Genomic DNA, 25,565 nt, shown 5'->3' on the forward strand with positions numbered 1-25,565 from the left:
CCTTCCGTGACTTCAGTTCCAAGGGATCTAACACCCTTTTCTGGCTTCTGCATGTGTTTCATGGTTGTGGTGCACACACCCAAGCAGGCAATACCCATATACTAATCAATCAACCAAAAAGCCTGCCTCTTTCCTCCAGAGTTCTTTATTTACTGTCAGGGTTGCTAAGGGTTGATATAAGGTAACCAAAATATCTGGATTATGTAGGGAAGAGCTGCTGGGGGAAGGGCAGCATAGTTCCTGGGCTGGAGAAGTTTAAGATAGGGGCAGGGTGTGCCAGCCATACCCTGGATGAGGTAGGGACTGAGGGATGCTGGGAGAACCTGGCAGCCAGGTCTACTTTGATATGGTGGTTTGTCATTTGTCCCAGGCTTGAGACCTAACACACACACACACACACATACACACACACACACACACACACACACACAGAGCTGTTTTCCGTTCACAGCAAAAACTTGGAAAGTACCAAGAGTTCCTATGTACCTTTGGTCCACCAAGGGGACCACAGTCAACATCCTGACCCACAGAGGCACGTGAATGCATCATTACCACCGAAGCCCTGGTTAACTTCTGACACTAGACAACTATAGGTTTTTGACAGACACACACTCCCATGTATTCAGTGTAACAGTATCCTATGGAAGCTTCCATGACCTCTAAGTCCTTGGTGCTCAGTGATCTTTTCTGTCACCTACTTGTAGTTCTGCCATCCAGAACGCCATGTAGCTATGAAACAGTAGATAGCCTTTTAAGAGCAGAAGCCACTCATGATTTTTTTTGTCTCTCTAGACAGCTTGTATTAACCCCATTTTACTTGTGAGGTGGACGGGAGTCGATATCTCAAGGCAAAGGCAAGCTGTAATAGAAGCTGGGAAATTTGCATTGATGTCACACGGAGATGATACAGCCCAGAGGCAAGGAAGTAGAGGACGTCCAGGTCGGAGCCCTTGCTAAGAGGCAAGGCACAGCCCTAACAGGGCTGTACAGATTTAGGGAAGACCGTGGGGGTTTTTTCATTGTTGAGGCAGGGTAATAGGGACTATTTGCTATTTTAAAAATAACACTCTGCTGGGGAGAAGAGACTGTGGGTGGCTCAAGGAGCAGACCATAGTTAGGAAGCTGTTGCAGCATCCCAGGCCATGCCCCACCCCCGTGGGGGGGGGGCAGTAGAGATATTTTGAGAGTAGACCAGATCAGATTTGTTAAGGATTAAATAGAGTATAAAAAACGACGAGAGAGCATGTTAGAAACTTAAATTGATGACTTCAGGCTGGTTAGCCAGCATACCAAAAATTGCTACCGCGAGGGAACTTCTGTATGGGGAGGTGGGAGAGTGTTCACGTGTAAACGTGTCTATTCTAGGACACGCTCCAACATTCCACAGCGAATCATTTCAGTGCAAACAGAAATGCATGTTACAAGGGTCAAATCCACCACCTAAACTTTCCGTCTTATTGTCTATGTGTCCGGGCCGACGTCACCCCATCTTTTTTCTGCATCGTATTTGCATGGATACCTCAAAGCACACCTTCCTGGATTCACTTCAGCACGCACCCAATTTGTTTCTGTTTTTAGTCTGATAGAAAATTTACATGCAGTGTGAAATGCACCAACCTTTTGTATACGTTTGCTGAGTTGTGAGAATGCGTGTACCTGTGCATGGTCCTAAACTGAGAGGTCAAGGGTCCCCTAACCAAGCCCGCTGCGCAGACCATGGGAATCCAAAGCTGAGGTCTTCCCTGGAAACGTGAATGCAAGCATCTTTACAACACACATTTATTTAAGCGATGAGCTTGGATGGAAACACCTAAGGGGATAGGGGGAAAAGAAAGGGTCGGTGTCCCCGGAAGCTAGGCATTGAGGGAGACAGGCAGGTCAAACTAGCCAAGCTCAGAGTCTTGGAAAGCTTGGCGACTGTGAACCTTGTGGACGGCGGAGGAGACCGCAGAGGGGGGAGGGGAGAGAGCACCTTTAGCAGCGGGAGATCAGTAGGCAGGGGTGGGGATTGGGGATAGGGGGGGTGCCGCGAGAGGAGCCGGGGAGGGAAAGAGGTGGAGTGGGCGGGGCCAGAGCCTGGAGGAAGGCGCGGCCAGGGCCTGGCGAAGGGGGCGTAGCCTGGAGAGTTGCTGCGGGAGAGGGCGGGGCCGACCGGGCCAAGAGCCAGGGGCGGGGCCAAGAGGAGGAGGCGGAGCCTGGCGAAGGGAGAGTCCGGAGTCGAAGTGTGAGGAATGGAGGAGGAGTGTGGGGGCGGAGCCTGCAGCGAGGAGGGGGCGGAGCCAAGAGTAGGAGCGGGAGAGTCGAGGGGAGGAGGAGCGGGCGGAGCCGGGGGCAGGAGCGGGCGGAGTCGGAAAAAAGGAGCGGGCGGCTGGAGGAGGAGGAGCGGGCGGAGTTGCCGCACCGCCGGCGGCGGCGGAGGAGGGGGGTGTGCGCGGGTCACATGGTCGAGGCGCCCTCCCCCGTCAGCTGCCGTGCCCGCCGCCGAGCGCTGCCACAGGAAGCCGCTGCCCTGCGCTGCTGCCGGGTGGCCCGCAGGAGCCGCCCGCGCCCGGTGCCCATGAGGCGGGCCCGTGAGCCCCACCGCCGGCAGCCCCGGGCGGCGCGGTGAGGGCCGCACCCCGCCGAGCGCCATGGAACTGAACGCGGGTAAGAGCGGGCGGGAGGCGCGGGGCGCCGGGCCGCGCGTTTGTGCGGCCGCCTCTCACGTGGGGCCTCCGGGATCCCGAGCCCGGGGCTCCCCGCACGCCGGCCGCCCCCCTCACATGGCCCTGCCGCGCGGGCCACGTGCACGGTGTGTTTACGTTCGGCGGCGCGGGCGCCGGTTGGCTGCGCGGCCGCGTGACGCGGCATTACATAATGCGCGCTGGGCGGCGGCGGGCGGGGACACGTGAGGCCGCGCGGTGACCCACATTCCCCGGGGCTGCAGGGACACGTGGGGGCGGTGCCGCCGGGGAGCCCGCAGCCTGCGCGAGGCTCCGCCTCCGGGGCCTCCGCCGTGACGTGGCCGCGGTCCCGGGGCTCCCGCCGCTGCCCACTGCGGAGTCCGCCGCGCATGCGCCCCAGCCGCCAGGCCGGGCGTTCGTCCCGCCGCAGTGCGCGCTGCAGCCCGCGGGTCCCGAGGTGACCTCGGCAGGGCTGACCTTGCTGGGCCGGGAGTGCGTGGGTCATTCTCGAGCGGAGGCCTGCGGTACCCACGGAATGGGCAGGACCGCATGCCCTGAGCATCCCGCCTCCCGGAGGACATCGTCCAGAAGCCTCCTCGAGCTTGGAGGGGAGGGACTTTTTTGCATGCGGCTCATTGTGATCGAGGGCTGTGGTCCTGGATTTCAGAACCTTACAAAACTTTCATTTGAATTAAAAACATTTTATCCTCGGTCAGGAGGCTTAGGCGGGAGACCGCGGAAAGTTACAGGCATGGGCTAGTGTAAGATCCTAACTCAAATGCCAAAAGAGAACAAACAAAACCCCATTTATTTCAGGTCCTACCTTTCCTGAACCCAAAAGAGATGCTACGTTTCTTGCAACATGGTCACAATAATACCACTTTCCCCCCACCCCCTTCATTTTCGTGTACCCCAGTGATGGCCCTCACACCTGAAGCAAATGAAGTTTTCGTTTTGAATATTTTTTTGAGTTCTCTGCACCTTTTAAAATCATGCCTATTGTAACGAATGTTTTATAAATTTTTACACCAACGGTAAAATAGTTTTGATTACATATGGTTCTTCTTAGCCATTGCCGCGTGAAAAATTCAATCATCTTTCTTGGGGGTGAAGATTTTTTTCACTAGCAATTTAGAGGTTGGTAGATTCAGCCTCTTCTAACCCTGCCTGCCCTCCACGTGAATTCTTCAGGTTTTAACTGTGATGTATTTGGATCAGGTGGGTAGATGGTTCTCTGACTTGGGCCTTTGGAGACTTTTGATGCCACAGATTGTGAGCATAACGCCCCCCCGCCCCCCCTTTACAATTCTCTCTTGGTCCAGCGTTTTTTCTATTCCTGTTTAATCCCCCTTGCCCTCTGGGATATAGCTCCCAGAAATGAATAGACTACTGTGGAAGTGGTTGGTCATTTCCCAAGTTCCTGGTTGGTTCCTTGCTTTGGGCCCTGCTGTCAAATGAATTATTTGCAGCCCTTCTACACACACACACATATACCCACACACCTATTTCTCTTTGGCATATTGCTTTGCTTACTCATAGTAACCTTGGGGTCAGCTGGGACCTTTTCATGGGAAGTATTTAAGTTAGATTATCCATTGTTCAGAACTTGCCTGATATGAAGTGTAGGGATTTGCAGTTTACAGCCACCACGTGAGGAACTGTATTAAAGGGTTGCAGCATTGGGAAGGTCGAGAACCACTCACTGGCTTACAGAATCTTGAAGTAGAGGAGCTTGAAGGAGGTACAGTATGAAAAAAAAATAAAGTATGGATCCACTCGGTTTGTAGAGGAGTAGGGTTGTGGCTGAGAAAAGGTTCAGGTACCCCTGTCCCAGTCCCTGATGTCAACATCCCCCCGATACATAACAAAAATACTGTTTTGTTTGTTTGTTTTATAATTTAAGACCTCGCTTTGTAATTTTACTTAAAAATATCTCTCACAGCCACATCTTGTAGCAGGGATGCATTCTTTAAGATCTTTGCCCTTGATCTCTACCCTGTTCGCTGCTCTTGTGTCCCCAGCATTCAGTTCTTTTTGTGCACCATTGCTTACAGTTCTCCGCTTCATCTTTAAAGCTTTCTGGGGACAAGACCATGCTGTGCCCTAGAGCCCAGGCACAGGTGGAAACAGTGCTTCAGTTATATCTACCCAGCCTTCCTATGAGGCAGGCTCCCTAATAAATCTCTCTGTGATAAGAAAGTAAGCATCCTTGGTGGAAAGATGCTGAGTTCTAAGGCACCAAACAGGAAACTTGCTCTGCCTTGGCGGCAAGCCTCCTTTCCAAGAGGGGTAAGCCCAGGAAGGGAGAAAGGCGACCTTAGCCTGCAGGAGGGCATAGACTCCTGGGTAAGCCCTGACTGGGAACCTGGCCCGGCGCCACTCCCCTTCAGCTAAAAATAGGACTGCTTGCTGCCTGGGTTAATTTTAGCTCAAGGCTCTAAGAAGTGCATTCTGCTTGTTTCTGGAAGTGTTGGGATTTGCTGGATCAGGGATTTTATGTTCTTGCTTTATCATCAGAAACTGTGTGCACAAAAATATGTATATATAATCCCTTTTATGAACACTTTCATTTTAGTCTTGCAATTACTGCCAGATATTTCTCTTTTATGTGATGACTCAGGGTTGGTGAGATAGAAACTTGCTTGGTTAGGTCTCAATGATCTTGTGTACTCGCTCATTAGCTCAGTGACTTTTGTATTTGGTTCTACTGCTTCCTAGCTGTTTTATTCAATCTTTCTCAGCTCCAGCTGCCTCATTTACAAAATGGGAAGTTAGAATGCTGAGATGTGTCCAGGAGATTGTGTTCATTTCATGGTTGACTTCAGAGCTTCCTTTTCCTTTCTTCATGAGGAAAGCCTTATCTTCTAGGAAGTTTACATTTAACCTCTGCATTGCTAACCTTGAGCTTGGTAGATTGGTGTGTAGAGGATATGAGGACAAAGTCGATCTTGAAGGTCTGACTGGAAGAAGGATGCGCCTTCTAGATGGGCCCCAGTGATTTCAAGGTGTTGACTACAAACATCTGAATCCCCTAAAAACTGCAGTTAGATATGAGCTGGATTAATGTCAGTGCAGGAGTTTTTCTTATGTTTTATTTTGGAGCTTTTACAAAGCAAGTTTTAATACCATCATGGCAGCAGTGCATTTGGCTAGTAGTAAACAGTCTGGATTAGCTCAGATTTCTAAAAACTTATTCAGTGTGTGTGGTGTGTGCAATTGTTTATTTAGTGTGATGTGTGCACATGTGCTAGGTCAGAGGACGGGCTGGCTTTTCTCCATTGCTGTCCACCCAGTTCTCTTGAGACACAGTCTTTCACTGACCCTAGAGAGCCCTTGTCCCCTCTCAGGTGCTGTTACCCCCATACTCCTCATTAGCCTGGCTGACTGGACAACAACCCTCAGTGATCTTCCTATCTTCACAGGTAGGGGTCACAGTTGTACAGAACCATGGCTGACTTTCTATGTGGGTGCTTGAGATCTGATGGCAGATCCTCATGCTGGTACAGCAAGGGTTCTTGGCCCCTGAGGTACCTCCTTAGCCTACCTGACTCCCATCCCCATTAAGCACCTTTAGGTTGTTCTGAGATAAGATCTCACTATATAGCCCAGGCTGGCCTTGAACTTGTCAATCTTCTTACCTTGGTTTCCTGACTTAGCATTATAGGCTAAATATTTATTTCTAAGCAGAGATACTCAGAAGGCCTTGTGAACATAAATGATTTCCAGTGTTGGTCCTAGGAAGGTCATCTCAAGGAAGAGCCTAGTTTTTGTCCTCTTCAGATAGTAGGTGTATACTGAATGGCTACGACTGTATTTCCTACAGACACAGATCTGTGAGACACTCCACTAATAATGTGTTTCTCTTGGTGTCCTGTTTTGAGCAGAGATACCTGTAAACCCGGGAGCAGTTTGATAACCCTAGAATTTATAATGTGCAGATCTCTTAAGCTTTTAAAGACAGTAGAGATTTTCTTAACACGTGATTTTCTTCAGACAGAATAGATTTGCAGGTTCTCACTGAGTTGGGCAGTTGTGGTAAGTAGATATTAACCTTTATAACTGACAATTTATGATTCTGCTTTGTTTTTTCTGCTTGTTTTGGTTTTGATGCAAGAACTTGTTATGTATAACTCAGGACCCCTTTGTCTGCCTCTTTAGTGCTGGGGTTACAGGTATATGCCTTCATGCCTGGCTTAGTGAGTTATTATTTTTGTCTTTCAAGTGTAGAGGTTGGAGAGGTGGCTTAGTGTTTAAGAGAGTTTCCTGCTCTACTTAGAGGACCAGATTTGGTTCCCAGCACCCATATAGACTGTTCACAACTGCCAGTAACTCCAGCTTCAGGGGATCTGATGCCCTTTCTGGACTCTGTGGGTACCTACATACACTAGGCATATATTCATGAACACAAACCTAGGCACATAAAATCTTGTGAAGTGTGTGCAATTGAATTTCCACACACAGAGAAGTTCCCCAGCTAAGGAGACACTTGTCCCCTCCCATCTTTTGTGTTGTAGCAGCTTCCTGAGAGCTGTGGTTACGCTTTACTCCTCAGGTTTCCAATCTGGATGTGGATGATTGGTGCTTGAGTACACAGCTGACAACTGCCTTCAAAACAGTAGACTGAAAGTGATTTAAATTCTCATGCTGTTTTTTTCCTCCTGTCTGTAAATGAAAGTTTCTGAATTTGGGAGGATTGTTTGAGCTTCAACTTTTGCTGTGATGTTTGTTTATTTATTTGTATTATTATTGTATATGTATGTGTGTGCGCCTATGTGTATGTTGGCATGTGCACTGGTACACATGCATGTGGAGATTGGTGTTGCGTGTGCCCCTTGATTGCTCTCTACCCTCTTGCTGAGCAGTTGGGCTTTTCTGACTCCAGGTTTCACACTCTGCTCCTGTGCACCTTGGTTACAGGTGGACCACCGTGCCCGTCTGACATTTGTTTTGGAGATTTATGTATATTTAGGTGTGTGTGCGCAGTGGGTAACTGGAGCCCAGAAGTTACCTTCTGGGCTCTGTTGGATTTCCTGGGACTAGAGTTACAGGTGATTGTGACCAGCCTGATGTAGGTGCTGGGAACTAAACTCAGAGGTTCTCAGCAAAATCAGAAAGATGCTCTTAATGGCCAAGCATCTCTGTAGCCTTTCCTGTCTTACCTGGGAGCTGGGAATCTGAACTGTCTCACCAAGTGTGTCACAAGCACGTTGCCTGTGGAGACTTCCTCCACCTCATTTTTTTTTTTTTTTAATTTTTCGAGACAGGGTTTCTCCATAGCTTTTGGTTCCTGTCCTGGAACTAGCTCTTGTAGACCAGGTTGACCTCGAACTCACAGAGATCTGCCTGCCTCTGCCTCCCGAGTGCTGGGATTAAAGGCGTGCGCCACCACCGCCCGGCTCTCATTTTTTTTTTTAAACAACTGATAAACAGATTCCATCTTTACCAAAATTGGGTCAAAGAGCTGTTATCTTTAGGAAACTTTTCTTTCCTCAGTACTGAGGATTGAACCCAAGGCTTCATCCATACTAGGCAAGTATACTACCACCAAGCCATAGCATACATTTTTTAAATTTTATTTTTAAGTTAGTGCTCTTTTGCACTTGAAATCTGCATCTCCTTATGGGCATATATCATCTAAACTGTTGTCAGGAGCCCCATGTCTGTTACCCACTTATATTTTACACTGCTAGGAATCTGCTAGTCAGCATGGATTTCACAAAGGCAGAAGTCGATGTCAAAATTGTGTGCAGCAGGGTTCATCTCTGTAAAGTGTCCTGAGGATTATAGCACCACCTGGATGCTTACGGCTAGCCAAAACATGGTGAAAGCGTGGAAACAGGCAGACAGTAGATGCAGTGTGACTGGAGTACGGTGCTGCTGTACATCGAGGAGCCAGTGAATGTTTGATAATGGAGGCAGGAGAAACCACGGTGGACCTTGGCAGAGAACAGGAGAATTACTTGCTTGGTCTGGGATTGGGAAAATAACATATTTGGCCTTGAGGTTACTTCTGTAGTATTTTATCTCTTTGAGGGAAGAAGTTTAAAATTATACCCTAAGAACACTTTTAAACACTATCTCATCCCGAGCAGATTATAGCTTTGCAGAGGCCCAGGCCAGTTTGCTGAGGGGTTGTGGAGGTTACTTCCATGAATTTAACTGTCCTGTTTTCGGCAAACGGATAGGATGTCTGGTGGATAAGATTAGCTTCTGCCTTACTGTTGTTCTTACATAGTGTATCTTTTGCCCTTCTCTTTAATGTGGCCTGTAATGGTGTGTTAGAAGAACACACAATGTGTCTGAATCCCTAACAACTGCACAGAGATGAGCGCACAAGTGCAGTGGTGGGTAGGCCCTGGACTCTGTGGGGATCCTGTCTTCAGGGAGTGTCAGAGCAGCAGCTGGGAAAGGTTCCCTGCATTAAGATCCAAATGGAACCCCTGTTCCCATTAGCTTGTGTCTCAACTAAGTGCTGGGGAAGCAAGCACTGGAGTACCAGGGAGGCAGAGGACCAGTGCAGGTTTGTCTACAGCAATTTGCTGGTTTGAGCCGTCAAGGCATTCAGAGGTTAGGTTTGGGTATGTTATGTGCTTATGACAAACAAGCTATTGAAGACTTTCTCATGGTTAAATAAGTCAAAGGAACTTAACACAACATTGAACTCTGCGGAAGAAGTAATATGAAACAAGAAGTCTTGTTTACACCAAAATGTAAACAGAAAGTGTTTCTGAAGTTAGTGACATTTCTAACAATTTAGTAATGTAGTGTATTTACATGAGTACTGGACTAAATGCTGGGAGAAAGAAGGGCGGAGTCAGAGAAAAGCCATGTAGCCTCGTCCAAGATAGATGCCGGAACTTTTTCCAGTAAGTCACAGCCTCATGGCAATACACAAACTAATAGAAATGGGTTAAATTAATATGTAAGAGTTAACCAATAAGAAGCTAGCAGTGATTTAATTAGTACAGTTTCTGTGTGATTATTTCGGGGCTAAGCAGCCAGGAATGAAGCAAGTAGCCTTCTCCAACAAAAATCAAATACATGTATCATCTTGTATCTAATTGTCTATTTGTACTGCTTTCTAGGAGGTGTGATTGCCTACATCAGTTCCTCCAGCTCAGCCTCCAGCCCTGCCTCTTGTCACAGTGAGGGTTCTGAGAACAGTTTCCAGTCCTCGTCCTCGTCTGTCCCATCTTCTCCAAATAGCTCTAACTCTGATGCCAACGGCAATCTGAAGAACGGTGATCTCTCTGGCATTGACAGTGTCTTGAAGAGTGATCACACAGATTGTCCTGTGAAAACAGGCAAACCTGGTGCTCTTGGCATGACCAAGAGTCACAGCGGTATGACAAGTAAGTCTGTTAGTGTTCTATATTATGGCTACTCACTAATGCAGATGGGTTTTATATCCCAGGCTTTTCATTTGGGTGCCACTCTAGTTTATTCTTCCTCTGGTAACCAAGGTTAGTGATTACACAAAACATCAGTGATAGTTTTAGATGTTCCAGCCAGGGGCTGGCTGTCATGTGGATCTGTGTGGCCCAGTTACATCTCGTCTTCCTTTACTACACCCTTGCAGGGACCTTCCTGTTGGACTCCTAGTACTGAACCTTGTCTCTGCTTGTGGGAAGGGTTTACTTTCGTGAAGACGGAGTTAGGAACATTTGGGATTAGGAAACCAAGCAGGATTGTACTGACCAATGAGGCGGCTTACCTGAGTGAGTGTGGGTGGAACCAGGCTAGCAGGGCTAGTAGAGAAGCCATGGGGCTTGCCCAGCTCTTGCTGTTGAATTGAAGCAGCACAACTCAAAATCTTTGCACCTTTAATTTCTTTTTCTTTTTCTATGAAGCTGGGGAATGAGTTCAGGACTCATGTTCACTAGGCAAGCACTCTTCACCTAACCATACCATCAGCCTTCTTTTTATTTTCTTGTTTTGAAAAGGTTTACTTATTTATTTTCTTTTTTATATTTATGTGGGTGTGTATATGTGTGCATATGTGTGTATGTAGATGCATGTAGTGTGTGTGTGTAGATGCGTGTAGATGTCCTTAGAGATCAGAAGAGGGCACCCCTCCTGATCAGATGGGACTGAGTTACATACTATTGGTAGCTGCCATGTGGATGCTGGGAATTGAGCCCCAGTCCCCTGCAAGTGTTCTTAATCATTGAGCCATTTCTCAGGACCCCCCTCTCCATTTTCTATTGATTAATTTCTCTGCTTGAATTTTTTTTTTAAATCTAGGAGAATTGTTTTCTTAGTTCTTGTTGCATGTATGGTGTAAGGTAACGACAGATTTACAAAATTTCCATGGATACTTAAAATCAAAAAGGAAAAAGCCAGCTGTTGCTTGGGGTTCAGCTTGGTGCACTTGCCTACTTTGGGCCTCTGGCTCAGTGCCCAGTACTGGGGGAAGGGGAGAAAGGAAGACTGGTTTTCCTTTGTTAATTTGGTATAGAGATTATTTTCTATGCTACAAAGGTATAAATGTATTGTTTTAAAACACTCGCAAATTGGATGAGATAAAATATTCAATTGGGAAAAGCACTTGAATGATTTTTCAAGCTTTTTATTTCCTGTCTGTTTGTGCCCTAGAATTTAGTGGCATGGTTCTACTGTGTAAAGTCTGTGGGGATGTGGCGTCAGGATTCCACTATGGAGTTCATGCTTGTGAAGGCTGTAAGGTAATGCAAGCTTTTGTTTCTTACTACCAATCTAATTCTGGGACTAAAGAAAGTGGGTTAAGTTTGTGAGTGTCCACAGTTTATTTAGAAGGGAGGGAGGAATCAGCTGTTCTTCTTCAGCTTTCAGAGTCTGATCAGTGACTCAGGGTATGGAGCAGTGGCAGTTCGGCCTCATTCACTGTTCAGTCAGGCACAGGTCTTCGTGCTCAGGAAATCGATATGATTGTTAGGGGCTGCATTGCTTTGTTGGAACAGTTCCCTTTTTACTCTTTTTGTATTTTTGAGACAGGGTCTCGGGTGATCTAGGGTTGGCCCAAAACTTGCAATGTATGGTAGTGGAGTTATGTAGAGCTGTGGAGGATGATATGGTACTTGCTGTGTTGAGCAGTGGAGGGTAATATGGTACTCGCGGTGTAAGGCAATGGGAGGATGACCTAGTACTTCCTGTTTTTAGGGCAATGGAAAATGACCTAGTGCTTGCGATCCTGCTTCCTTCCAAGGGGTGAGATTATAGGCATGAATACCATGCCTATAAATCAAGATTTGAGTTAAGTCTTAGTTTATTTTGTTTGCTGAAACAGAGTACCACAGGTGGGGTAGTTTGTAAAGTTAATTTGCCTCAGAATTTTGGAGACTTAGGGGCTGTATCTTGGGAGGGCCTTGCTGTTGAAGGATGGAAGACATTGAATAAAGGCAGACAGAATGCTCATGCATAAGAATGTGAGCTTGAATGTGTATAGGAATGAGCCTAGCTAACTTTTTTTGTTGTTTTGTTTGAGGCAGAATTCTATATGTAGCCTTGGAGCTCACTATGTAGACCAGGCTGGCTTCATACTCACAGAATCCACTAGTTTTTTCTTCCGGAGTTAAAGCTGTGTACCACCATGCCTGGCTCCCAGCTTACTTTCTATATTCATATTAACAAGAGCCGGTTGAAGAAAGCAGAGCACATGTGATCCACTCATGAAGTCCCACCACTCAGTATCATGTCATTGAGAGTTAAGTTTCTAGAACATGATCTCTGGGGAACATATTCAAACTATACCAGATCTTATCCTGTTAGGTACTATGGGATGGGAATAACTGGTAAGTATTTGCCAAAATGTAGTGTGCTGAGAAGTAATGCTTGAGGCAAGAGGATTGTTGATGCTAAGCCAGTCTGAGCTAGTTAGCAAGACCTTATCTTAAACACAAGATAAGCAAAAGTAAATAATAGCAACAAACAATGTAATACAAGTGGAGTCAGATCATCTTGAATTCAAATGGAACACTCAGGAAAGAGTTAATTTGTAAATTGATTATTTCTAGTGATTGAAGGAGAGAGCCTTAGGTAGCCTCACTGAAGTGGCTCTACCTCCTTATCTACATCTAGGGATGTCTCTTAAATCCAGCACAGTTAGAGTAGGAATACAGTTTGGCAGGGCGAATAAGATAAGGAACATTCATGATGAAACTAGTTTCTTCTGGAACAGTTCTGAATGAGATGAATCTGGGAGCTTTTTATTGACTAGTAAGTCTAGTAAGTGTGTTCTATAGATGTAGCTCTTCTGTTTTTAAGAATTGTGTAAATACTATATATATATGTATATATATATACACACACATATATGTATATATATTAAAGGAAACGAAGTATTTTTAAGCTAAGTTCATTTTCACTTTAGAGCTAGAAAGTAAAATCATGATCTGAATGAAATGTATTATATATTCTCTTTAAAAAGTATGTTACTGTTTTATGTACATTACTGTTTTGCCTGCATGTGTATCTATGCACCACTTGTGTGCCTGGTGCCCATGGAGGCTAGAAGAGGGTGTTAGATTCCTGGAACAAGCATTACAAATGGTTGTGAGTGTCCATGTGGGTGCTGATCCTCTGGAAGATCAGCTGGTGCTCTTAATTACTAGGGCATCTCTCCAGCACTGTATTGATAAATACAAATAATTGATTAATATCTTGGTGGTATCTGTTTGAGACTGGGTCTTGTGATGTAGCCTAAGCTGGTTTAGAACTCAAATTCCACCTCAGCCTCCCAGATTGTGGGGATTTCAGGAGTGTTCCACCATATCTTGCCAAGTGAATGCCATTGGGGCAGTGCTGGGAATGAGACCCAATGTCTCACAGGCTAGGTAGGTGCTTTGCCACTGAACTACCTCCTAGCCCTCAGTACCCTCTTAAGAATGCATTATTCTTAGTTCTTTTTTTTTTTTTTTTTAATTTTTTAATATTTATTTATTATGTATACAATATTCTGTCTGTCTGTATGCCTGCAGGCCAGAAGAGGGCACCAGACCCCATTACAGATGGTTGTGAGCCACCATGTGGTTGCTGGGAATTGAACTCAGGGCCTTTGGAAGAGCAGGCAATGCTCTTAACCTCTGAGCCATCTCTCCAGCCCCCTTATTCTTAGTTCTTGCGTCGTTTAAATTAAGTATATTGTATCACAGCAGTAAGAAGCAAATGTGTTATATCTGGTCAGTATTTAACAAAGATATATCTTATTGGGGGAAATACTGTTTGAAATGATTTTGTAGTTTTTCTCAAGTTTTCTTTTTTTCTTTTTCTTTCTTTCTTTTTTTTTCCGGGAGCATTGAACTGGGAGCATTGGCTGAAGACCTGGCATAGAGCATGTGCTTTGTGTAGTCAAGATAGCTGTTTATAGTCTTCGAGCTGGGAATCTTTCTCTGGGCATGTGTTCTAACATGCCTGCTGACATATGGCCAGGGCATCTGGCGTGTGTGTATATGTAGACATTGTTGGTGTCAGCACGTAATGATCCAGAAATGACAAAGCTCTGCTATTGTAACATAAAATTCTGTTTGACTGTCAAACTCTGTCAGCTTTCTGAAACTCAGTATTTATGTCTCACAAGTTTTGAAAGCTAGGTATGGTGGCACATGCTTGTCATTCCAGCACTTGGGAGGTAGAGGTTGAGGATCAGGAGTTCAAGGCCATCCCAAGCTATATAATGGGTTCAAGGCCACCTTGGGCTACTTGAGGTCCATCTCTTAAAAAAATTTTTTTGAGGAAGTTGCTTTCAAGGTAGAGCACGTGGCTGCAGCTGAGGTCTAGCAGCAGGAGTGCTAATAAGTAGGTACTCTGGCTGGCACAAAGACTCAGCAGGAAGAAGGGTTTGGTTTGTTGGGTATGTTTTGTAGCTGCTGATGATACCAGTAACGATCCAGTTAAATTCTGTGTCAGTATTTTCTTTCTTTGATCTGGGCCCAGCTTCACACACAGTAGTAGATCGATGTGGGAATAGTTCTTGTGGGGACTTTGTGCAGCTCGCTATTTTTACATGGATGGATAAATCTTCCTTTATTTTAGGGGTTCTTTCGGAGGAGCATTCAGCAAAACATCCAATACAAGAAGTGCCTGAAGAATGAGAACTGTTCTATCATGAGGATGAACAGGAACCGATGCCAGCAGTGCCGCTTCAAGAAGTGTCTGTCAGTGGGAATGTCCAGAGACGGTATGTTCCCAGTTTAGAGAGTTTTTGTAAAGTGTAAAGTTGGTCATTGAGCTGTCAGCAGTTCCCAGAGCCTCATAAGTCGGTAAGTGCAGGTTTTGGGAAGCACATTGTGACATGTTATGGATTGAAATTCATGGTGAGGTGAGGGCTGCCATCTCAGAGGCAGCTGTTGGCATTACTCCTTCTTATGTTGCTTCTTGTAAATTGACTTCCATTTTTCCTAAGTGAGTTTAAGTTTTTCTAGGGGGGAGGGGTCATTTGTTGTAGAATGATTGCTCGGTAAGTAAAAGCACTCACTGCTCTTGTAGAGAGCCTAGTTCAGTTCCCAGCATTCACATGATGGCTCACAACTGCTTGTAACTCCAGTGTTGGGGCCTGATGTATTCTTCTGTCATCTCTGGCACTACACACACATGGCATACTTAAATGCATGTAGGCAAAACATTCATACACATGAAAATAATATATATATAATATATATATTATATATATGTTATGTACTATATTATACTATGTGTTATGTGTTATACTGTATAGCCCTAGTTGACCTGGAATTCTCTATGTAGATCAGGCTGGCTTCAAACTCAGAGATGTACCTGTGTTTGCCTCCCCATGTACTGAAAGTTAAGGCAGGCACCGTCATTTCTTTTTAAAGATTTAATCTTTGACTTTGTCTTCTTGGTCCCTTGGTATTATTAAGAAGCCCATTTCTGCTGGGCGATGGTGGTGCACGCCTTTAATCCCAGCGCTCGGGAGGCAGAGGCAGGCGGATCTCTGTGAGTTCAAGGCCAGCCTGGTCTACAAGAGCTAGTTCCAGGACAGGTCATTTGCAAGAACAGTGAGGGCTCTTAGTTGCTGAACCATCCTTCCAGCTCCTTTTTGTGTCATATTTATTTTTTGTATGTATGTGGGCATGTGTGTAACTTCGCATACATGTGAAGGCCAGAAGACAACTTTTGGGAGTTGTCCTTTCTGTGTAGGTCATCAGCTTGGGGACAGGTACTTTTATCTACTGAGCCATCTTCTCAGCTATCTTGGTCTTTTTAAAAAATTTTTTGAGATGGGGTCTCGCAATGTAGCCCTGGTTGTTCTGGAACCCACAGAGATTGACTAGAGTGCTATGTGGTGTGTCTGTCTTTAGTAAGGTCCTGGTGTGCTGTCCACTGTGGTGAGTTATTTATTAGTTATTCATTAGTTATTTCCATGCTTCTAGAGGTTTTGCTTTGGAAACACCCAAGAAGTACATGTTTTCCTTCCATGTTGTTTTGGGAGAGAAAACAATGGGAAGTTTTCTCTTTTTTCCTACTTCCTAAGACCAAATCTAGAAAAACTTAAGCCAAGGATATGTGTGACTTAAATGACAAGAGGCCATGGCTTTCAGAGGTAGTTTTATGTCATTATTTTAGATAAACAGCTTATTAGAATGTAGATGCTAACTATCTTTTTCTTCGATAGCTGTTCGATTTGGCCGGATTCCTAAGCGTGAAAAGCAGAGAATGCTAATTGAAATGCAAAGTGCAATGAAGACCATGATGAACAGCCAATTCAGTGGCCACCTACAAAATGACACCTTAGCAGAGTGTCATGAACAGTCATCCTTACCAGCTCAGGAACAGCTACGGCCCAAGCCCCAGCTGGAGCAAGAAAACCTCAAAAGTTCTCCTCCTCCCTCTTCTGATTTTGCAAAAGAGGAAGTGATTGGCATGGTGACCAGAGCCCACAAGGATACCTTTCTGTATAATCAAGAGCATCGAGAAAACTCAGTTGAGAGCATGCCACCCCAGAGAGGAGAACGGATTCCCAGGAACATGGAGCAATATAATTTAAATCATGATCACTGTGGCAGCGGACTTCACAGCCACTTTCCCTGTAGTGAGAGTCAACAGCATCTCAGTGGACAGTACAAAGGGAGGAACATAATGCATTACCCAAATGGGCATGCCATTTGTATTGCAAATGGACACTGTGTGAACTTCTCCAGCGCTTATACTCACAGAGTCTGTGATAGAGTTCCAGTAGATGGATTTTCTCATAATGAGAACAAGAATAGTTACCTGTGCAACACTGGAGGGAGGATGCATCTGGTATAGTGAAATCGATTCTTTGCTCGCCTTGTATCAAGGAAAGCTTGGAAGGTTTTCTTTTGGGGGTGGGGTGGTATGCCTACTTGGGAGGTGGGTCAGAAAGCTCAAGAGGGATTTCTAAAAACCTTTGTGTAGTATTTTTTAGTGGAATAATGTTAATAAGCAGTGTTTATGGAGTAACTTAATTTCATACAGCAATAGGTACAAGTTTGTGCTTTCATTACTACTATAGGGTTAAGATTTGAATAAAATATAATTTATACAGAATTCTATAATTCTTGGAAATCTCTGGAAATTTAGGTGTTCTGATCAATTAGTATTTCATTAGCTTTGGGATCTTTCTCAAAAGGGTTGATCTCTTTTAGCTTCTTTGATTTCTTTGGAGAGGGTTTTGTTGTTCTTTGTGAGGACAGTCTTGCTGTATTGACCAGACTGGCTTGAGCCCTTGGGTTCCAGTGATCTTACGGATCATTGGGATTTCAGGGTGCACCACTGCTTAGCAGAGAGGTTTTTTAAATCTCTTTAGTACAATGTAGAAAGAGCTTTGGAGATAGCTATTTTATGGTTTGAGAATTAAGGAAGGGCTGGAGAGATGGCTCAGAGGTTAAGAGCATTGCCTGTTCTTCCAAAGGTCCTGAGTTCAATCCCCAGCAACCACATGGTGGCTCACAACCATCTGTAATGAGGTCTGGTGCCCTCTTCTGGCCTGCAGGCATACACACAGAATATTGTATACATAATAAATAAATAAATATTTCCAAAAAAAAGAGAATTAAGGAATAATTTAATTGCCTAGTTTCTAAGATTTTATCCTGAGATAAGGTAATATTCATATCATTCAATTTTTTTTACATCAAATTCAACATTCTCCACAAAAATACAGTGTTTCTGTTCAGCCAGAATTTCATCAAAGCATTAATACTATGCCACTTCTAGTTTAAACCATGAGATCCTTTGATAGTGCTTGTATTGTTCAACTGCCAGGTAATTACATTATCTTTTTTTTTCCATCTTAAAAATAGTTGATTCTATGCCAGAGTTCATGCTCGGTTTTCTTTTGTCTCTTGCCAGTGTCTGAGTGTGACTCTGGAAGGCACCCTTACACTTGGTTATGCTCGTCCTTAGCGTCTTACTTCAGACACTTGGGACTTTTAGGTTCTGGTTTCATAGCAGTCTCCAGGCTTAAGAATCATCTCAATTTCTGGATTCCTATGTTTAGTGGAAATTGGAGTAAAGGTTAGTTTTAATAATAGACTATATGATACATGCTTCATGTCTCTAGTGTTTCTACAACTACCTTGGCTTCCCTCAGTTCCTGTTGGGAAGGTGTCCCTGGTAGCCAGTCCCTTTGTTTCCTAACTGAGCAGTCGAGGTCCCTGGTCACCATTGTTAGTGAGATAAAGGACCAGTGACCCTCTTAAATGAGGCACCTTATGCTGCCTTTCTTTTAGAGTGTGCAGTGTGTTTGTTTACTGAGATACAGAGGACTTCTGAAGCAGGAAGTAAGTAGAGATTTATGACCTCACTTGTGTTTGGATAAGGCCCCGAGCCTTTCAGAAGCTGGTACTCATCTGAGGAAAGAATTAGGGACTGAGATGCAGCTCTAAATACTAAATTCCCAGATCATTGCACTTGGCCATAATAACCAGGGTGAGAAACACATGGGAAGATTTGTTCTCAAAACTTCATGCCTACGTGAGGTGGCAGCAGTGGTGCAAAGTACACTTAGGCCCTTGCAAGAGGGTTTTGAAATAGCTTGTTTTAGACAGTGCTTTTTCCTAGGTTACCCCTTAAACACCTGTGGCTGTTTAAATTCGGTTGCCTTAAGACTTTTTAAAGTATAATTGAGACAGGGTCTCCTGTGGTCCTGGCTGGACTGGGACTCAAAGATTTGCCTGCCTCTGCCTTTCTAGTGCTAAAACTAAAGGTGTGTGTCATCACACTTGGCTTACAGAGCTGACTGGCTTGCCCATTTATTCATTCATTCATTCATTCATTCATTCATTCAAGTGTTTACCCACGTTATGTTGCTTAGGATTCACACATTTCCTTACGTACCCTGACTTGTGTAACTGTATTTACTGCTGTGAGGTTTCCTTTGTTGAGGAGATGGACACAGAGAACGGGTAATTGGAGACCTTGCTTGAGTTAGGGAGTTTCTCATGTTGAGTTTCTCATGATTGAGATGACACTTTGAGTTCTTTGTCACCCCTCACAATTGAAGAGTTTTTCTGTTTCCTGTAAATTAGGTTTGTCCTATGAGCAAGTCTCCATACGTGGATCCTCAGAAGTCTGGGCATGAAGTCTGGGAAGAATTTTCAATGAGTTTCACACCGGCAGTGAAGGAAGTGGTGGAATTTGCAAAACGCATTCCCGGGTTCCGAGATCTGTCTCAACACGATCAGGTCAACCTTTTAAAAGCTGGCACTTTTGAGGTAGGTTTTGTTTATTCTGACTGTTGACCCAAAGCCCACCTGCCTACCTTGTTTTTTTTTCTTTTCTAAATAAATGTTTATAGTCAGAGTCTCTTAACAAAGCAATGACTCTCCAAGGGCTCTGAAGAAAGGATAGGTACATTGAGCTACTTGGGACAGGAAGTGTTGAACTCTACCCAGCATGTGAGTTCCAAATTCTCGTGGTGGTTTTAGGTGTAGTTTTACTGGTTTTTTGTTTAGTGTTAGACGCTTAAAAGCTGAGTCTGGTGTTTAATACATTAAATACAGAAGAATGGGCTGGGTTTGGTGGTGCATGCGTTTAGTCTCTGCTTTCAGGAGGCAGAGGCAGAACCAGGTGGATCTCTTGAGTTCCAGGAAAGCCAGGTTACATAATGAGACTCCGTGTCTCCAAAACACACACACACACACACACACACACACCCAAAATCTGAGAAAGGAGACTAGAATAGGGTTTTACTTTGAGGAGATTGTAGACTTTTTAGGGGCTCAGTAGACACCCTTTTGCTGCCCTTTCTTGGAGTTCTTGATTGCTTGTTTTCATCGTTTTTGAGGAAGAGTCTGTGTAGCCTAGAATGCCTCAAATGCCGTAGGTGGCATCTCTACTTCCTACTTGGTAGAGTTAGAGGTGTGCCATGATGCCCTGCTTTCCTCACTCCCCATCCCAGCTTCTCTGGCAGAGATGCTTTGTTTCTGCACTTGGACTGCCATGGCTGCCAGTTGTGTAGGTGAGCTGGCAACTGGTGGCTTCTAGGTGGGAATCTGAAAATCTGAGGGACAGTAAGAAGTGAGCATCTAGTGGCCATACTTCTGAACTCTGAGCAATGTGAGAATGGACCAAACATGTATTGACTATCTCCTGGTGAGTCCTCCAGAATTAAACTGTAAGGTACTCTTGGTGTTAAGTGCTGACCACAGAAGCTTTTGCGTCAGGCTCTGCTTCCTAGGCCGCCTGAACTAGAACACAGAAGCACCATTTTGATAATAAACCATCTGTAGAGTAATCGAGTAGCAACACAGGTTGGGCCTTTCAGTGTAAAGGAATACAGTGAGACTTAAGTTGTCAAGTCAGAAGGAAGTCAGAGGTTGACTCAGTCCATTTGGCTTGGGAGAGGAACTTGTGACCCAGAGAGGTGAAGAGACTTTTTGGTTGTCCAGGACCTTAACATGGGCCCTGGACTTCAAGATTTATGTTTCCTCCACCTTCTGACTATTCTCCAAAGTAGTTGGTACGATTATCACAGGAGATACCACTTCTTTTAAATTGTCTGAGCAATCCACCTTTGCTTGGGGCCTTGTAGAAGAAAGTGCAGTGCATCTTCTGTTGTAAAAGAGACATAGACAGTATTAGTGTCAGAGAGAGGGTGGGGGGAATGCCTTAGTTGTGAGATAGAGGCATTGACTGGCTTGAGTCACTTGCTGTGATGGCTGTCTTAGGTGTAGACTCTGGGTCTAAGTAGAGCTTGTGTGCTATGTTTTCCTTGGCTGCCTTTGGTATTTTGAGGGTTCCCAATGACACTCCGTTGAAATAGGATTTCTCTCAGGGCATAGAGAGAATCCTGAAACATGCTTGGGACCCTGAAGAGTTTCTTGAATACCTTTGGTCAGACTCCATTTATTAGTTCATTGTTCACTTTAATTTTATATTTGCATTTTTGAATGTTTGCTTATAGGGGTTGAGTCTTTAACAACTTGTCATTGCTATCTAGACTTCTGATGTTGGGATATTTATTGCTTTTGTGGAGAGTTTGCCTTTAAAGTGGTTCTAGATATAAATTCAGTTTCTTCTTTATAAAGTTTCTTTTATAGGTAGATGTTTCTTAACTGACATGAATAGTTACATCTTAGTTTTCTGAATGAACTTCTCTAAATACATTTGAATTTTCTGCCTTCCAGGTTCTGATGGTACGATTTGCTTCATTATTTGATGCAAAGGAGCGGACTGTCACCTTTCTAAGTGGGAAGAAGTACAGTGTGGATGACCTGCACTCTATGGGAGCAGGGGATCTGCTCAGCTCTATGTTTGAGTTTAGTGAGAAGCTGAATGCCCTCCAGCTCAGTGATGAGGAGATGAGCTTGTTCACAGCGGTGGTTCTGGTATCTGCAGGTAAGCAGGCTGGCTCAAAGTCCGGTTAGCCCTTTAACTAGTGACTGGTAATTTCATCCTCTGTGCCTCAGATTCTACACCCTGTTAGAAAAAAGGCTTGTCTAATGTGAACTGAGTATGGGGTTACTTGCTGTTTGAATTGAGTGACAGGGTGTCTGAGTCCTACATGGTGTTTCTTCATGACTCACAGTGATGTTTCCAGTTTCCCTGGCACCTTGCATTTAGGTTGTAACAAGTTCCTCTCAAGGTATCTCAGTCAGATAGTAGCCATTAAGGTGCAGGTTGCCCCTCTCCACGGCCACATTTTATTCATTATATGGAAATCAGTAAGTCCAGCCCTCTTGTTTTCTCTTCAGCACAGTGGCTGTACCTTAACCTACTGCTATTTCAGCCAGCAATTATGACTCTGTTACCGGGCTGCTTCTCTGGTAGAGTCCTGACCAGTCAGGCTGTAGCCTGATGGGAGTTCTGTCCCTGCAGGCATTAGTTCTGCTGCTGCTGCTGCTAAAGATACCTTTAACTAAATCTCTATCGTTCCTCTTATAAATAGATTTAAGATTCAAATGCTGGGATGAAAACCTGCTAGCTCAGAGAGATCGAGTAGCACCTAGCTAACCTCTTCTCCTTGCTGGCATCTACTTCTCGTGCGTCTCTATCTTCCAGGTGCCCTCTGATGCTCTATGATTACTTTCTGTCAACTAGTTGCTAATTCAGCCTCCAGACCCAAGGTTAATTTTGTTTAATTAGTACAAATGCTAACTTAGAGTTCACAGTGTGATGATTCCCTCAGCACCCTCTCAAGAAGGGACAGTACGAGGTGTGAATAGTGGAGTAAGGACTCTACTGGGCATGGAGGTGGGGATGTGGTCCATACGTGGTAAGGGATATCTCTGCACTACATTATTTTATCTTGCCAGTTAGAAGTAGGGAAGTTAGCATCCAGTTTAAGTTCTGAGAAACTCCGGATTGGAGAGATGACTCAGCAGTAAAGAGCAATGGCTGCTGTTCCAGAGAACTAGGTTGATTCCTAGTATTAACGCAGTGGCTCACAACCATCTATAACTCTAGTTCAAGGGGATCCAGTGGGTCTTCTGAATTCCTCAGCGTCAGGCATGCAGATGGTGCACAGACACACTTGAAAGCAACCCATATACATAGAAAAAAAAAATCAAAACTCTAAACTTGTTTGAACAAAATTCCAACTACCAAAGAATTCTGATTTACCAAATGTGAGATACATGCAGAATAAGCAAAAATATTCCATTGTAAATTCTTTTTTTTTTTTTTTTAAATTTGAGATAGGGTATCTTTGTTGTTCTGGAACTTGCTTAGTAGTCCAGCCTAGGCTTGAACTCAGAGATTCACTTGCCTCTGCCTCTCAGGTGCTGGAGTTATGTGCTGCCATGCCTGGCTGAGAATTTTTACAGTTTTAAGTTTGTGTTTATGATAGTGTATAAAACCCTATTTTGAATTTGGTGCTGATCAGTAAATAAGAATATTTATTGCTAATATGTCCTTCACTTCACACTTCTTTTTTCCTTACTTCCCATTAGATCGGTCTGGAATTGAAAATGTCAACTCAGTGGAAGCTTTGCAAGAAACGCTCATCCGTGCACTAAGGACCTTAATAATGAAAAACCATCCCAATGAAGCCTCCATTTTTACAAAATTACTTCTAAAGTTGCCAGATCTTCGATCTTTAAACAACATGCACTCTGAGGAACTCTTGGCCTTTAAAGTTCACCCGTAAGGCCTTGGAACGTGAACTGATGCTAACTGTACATTTTATGCTAAGATGCTTATTTATATGTGTATACCATATGTGGAATTAGAAAAGACCTTAGACAGTGCCAGGTCCTGGGCTGTCTCTGTAGTCAGTTACCAGTAGCTGTTTGGATGAGAACTCACTGCTGTGTTAGACATTGGCCCTCCCTCCCCTGTAGACCAATCAGCTGTGTTGTACTTAGATTGGAGAAGTAACACTGAGTTATAATCACACTGAATGTTAGACTTTTTCATCTGCCAAAGCCAAAATACCATTTGATCTCCCTGTCGTATAAATCTAACACACATTGCAGATACAGGAGGACTTAGAAATTAGCCCTGTGTGCTGAGAATCCTGCTGTCCCACAAGACTGAAATGTGGTAAGGGAGATTGAAAGCCAAGAGGTCTTATGTGTTTGGATTTTGCTTTACCACTGTCAAAGTGCATGGTCTTGGTAGTCCGTGGGTTTGGAAAATGATAATTGATAGTATCCCGTCTCATAGAGATACTGAAAAATATCCATGAAGCATATTACCTCTTGGGAGATAGGCACTATGTAAATAAGGTAAAGTTTTTATTATAATTGCTCATAATATTCTTGTCTTATTTCTAAGCATTTCTTGGAAACTTGTTTGACAGTCCACACCAATCTGTTCAGGGTTCCTGCTCAAGTGGGGAACCCTACCGATAAACACATATTCCAGGTTTATGAACACCTCAAATAGTATGTGTACATAGTGTGTATGTGAATATAATTATACATAAAATCTTACTTCACAATATTTTAAACTGTGAAGAACTTTATCATACAATAAACTTAAACAAGAGGTGTCAAGGACTCAAATTAGGTGCGTTTTACCTGCTGCTGCTGCTGTGTAACCTTTGCTTTACAATCTTTAGGTGGTAGAATACTGAAATTATGCTCTATTTTTGTTTAAGCAACATTTAATGTAAAAATGTGATGGGCAGTCAGATCCAGATTTCAGAAAAGGACTTGTAGAATAGTGCATCGTTGGTGCAGAACCTGCAGGTGAAGGCACTGTTTCTCGGCATTTCAGCTTTGTCCCTGTGCTGATAGAGGTGGTATTGCTGCCTTTTACCTACTGTGGGTGGATGGAAGATTGGAATTCTATGTGGAGGATGGAGTTTTGTTTAAGGAAACTTCATTACTCTGTTGGCATGTCTGTGCCAAGTCCACTTTTCTTTCTTTTCCTAAATAACACTATAGGGATTTTGTCAAATTAGGTATAATACGATTGGAGAAATGGGTGACCTACATACAGGATTAAAGCTCATGGTAGGAAAGATAGCCAAAGTTGAAGATTCCTGAACATTTTTCCCTCCTGGAAAATAGCAATTAATCATATTTTTTGGGTAAATGACTTTCTGTATAATGTTTGGATTGTGTAATTGTAAAGATGTTAAGAGTATGCTTTACTATTTTAAGCCTGTTACTTTTGTGACATGTAATCAGAATGCCTTATTTTGTAGTCTTAACTTGTTGCCACAGGATCTGAATTTTTGTGGCACAGTTAAGAGAGCTTGAAAAAGATAAACCCTGTTGTCAGAGGAAAGCTGATGGTGTGTCTGTCATACAGTAGGGACCATAACTGCTGTTTACCTTCAGTGGGTGTGGCTTTCATGGGATATACAACTAGGTTTTGTGAATCCTTTACATGATAGCATTATTCTTTTATATTTTTTTTCTAGAATAAACAAATGCATAGTTTTCTTCTGTGGGGGATAGAGAGCTTTTTGAAGTAATACTGAAAACCTCAAAGATTATGCTGATTCATCATTTTTGCCTTTGATGTAAGTGTCTTTATAACATGTATCTTTAAAGTAGTTAAGTCTTTGAGAATATGTAACTAGAACTGTTAGTATTGCTTGTAATCCTTTAGTTAGGGTTCGTATATACATGTGCACACCTAAATATAAGCATGTAGATTTGCATTTTGTCTCGTAAAATTTTATTTCAATAAATTCTTCCTGTAGTAGTGGGAAACAAAAATCCATAGTTTATACGCCACATGTAGTATTTCTGTATTTGAAAACCGCCCAAATACGAGCGTTTTAATTCTAAATTAAACCAGCAGCCTAATACAAGCACACCCTTTGATTGAGTCATGGTTAAACAATTGACATCAGCCAGATATAGGAAACTTCTGAGTCAGTGGGACACTGTTGATAATTAATAATGTACTGTATGAATTAAGTGATGTGTAAACTCTGACTTTATGGTTCAAGGTTAAAATATGGGCATTATCTCACCTGACTGGCATTATAGATGAACTTTTTTTTTTTTCTGTGTTTTTAGTGTGTCTTTATGTGATCTGAGA

At 43.8% G+C, this 25,565-nt stretch overlaps 1 protein-coding gene across 1 annotated transcript; it reads left to right on the plus strand.

The window, feature by feature from the left end:
- The first annotated feature begins 2,379 nt into the window (after positions 1 to 2,379).
- Nr1d2 (nuclear receptor subfamily 1 group D member 2) lies at positions 2,380 to 25,179 on the plus strand. Its single transcript, XM_057770170.1, has 8 exons — positions 2,380 to 2,646; positions 9,749 to 10,015; positions 11,259 to 11,347; positions 14,673 to 14,817; positions 16,273 to 16,901; positions 19,151 to 19,336; positions 21,251 to 21,461; positions 23,015 to 25,179. Exons 1-8 carry the CDS (start codon positions 2,631 to 2,633, stop codon positions 23,209 to 23,211), a joined length of 1,740 nt encoding a protein of 579 aa, XP_057626153.1. The 5' UTR covers positions 2,380 to 2,630; the 3' UTR covers positions 23,212 to 25,179.
- The last annotated feature ends 386 nt before the right edge of the window (positions 25,180 to 25,565 follow it).

The sequence above is a fragment of the Chionomys nivalis genome, chromosome 5 (genome assembly GCF_950005125.1).
Source record: "Chionomys nivalis chromosome 5, mChiNiv1.1, whole genome shotgun sequence".
NCBI lineage: Eukaryota > Metazoa > Chordata > Mammalia > Rodentia > Cricetidae > Chionomys > Chionomys nivalis.

Coding starts and splice junctions, on each gene's coding strand:
- Nr1d2 (XM_057770170.1), top strand. Junction 14,818..16,272: donor AGTGGGAATGTCCAGAGACG/GTATGTTCCCAG, acceptor TTTCTTCGATAG/CTGTTCGATTTGGCCGGATT. Junction 19,337..21,250: donor TAAAAGCTGGCACTTTTGAG/GTAGGTTTTGTT, acceptor TCTGCCTTCCAG/GTTCTGATGGTACGATTTGC.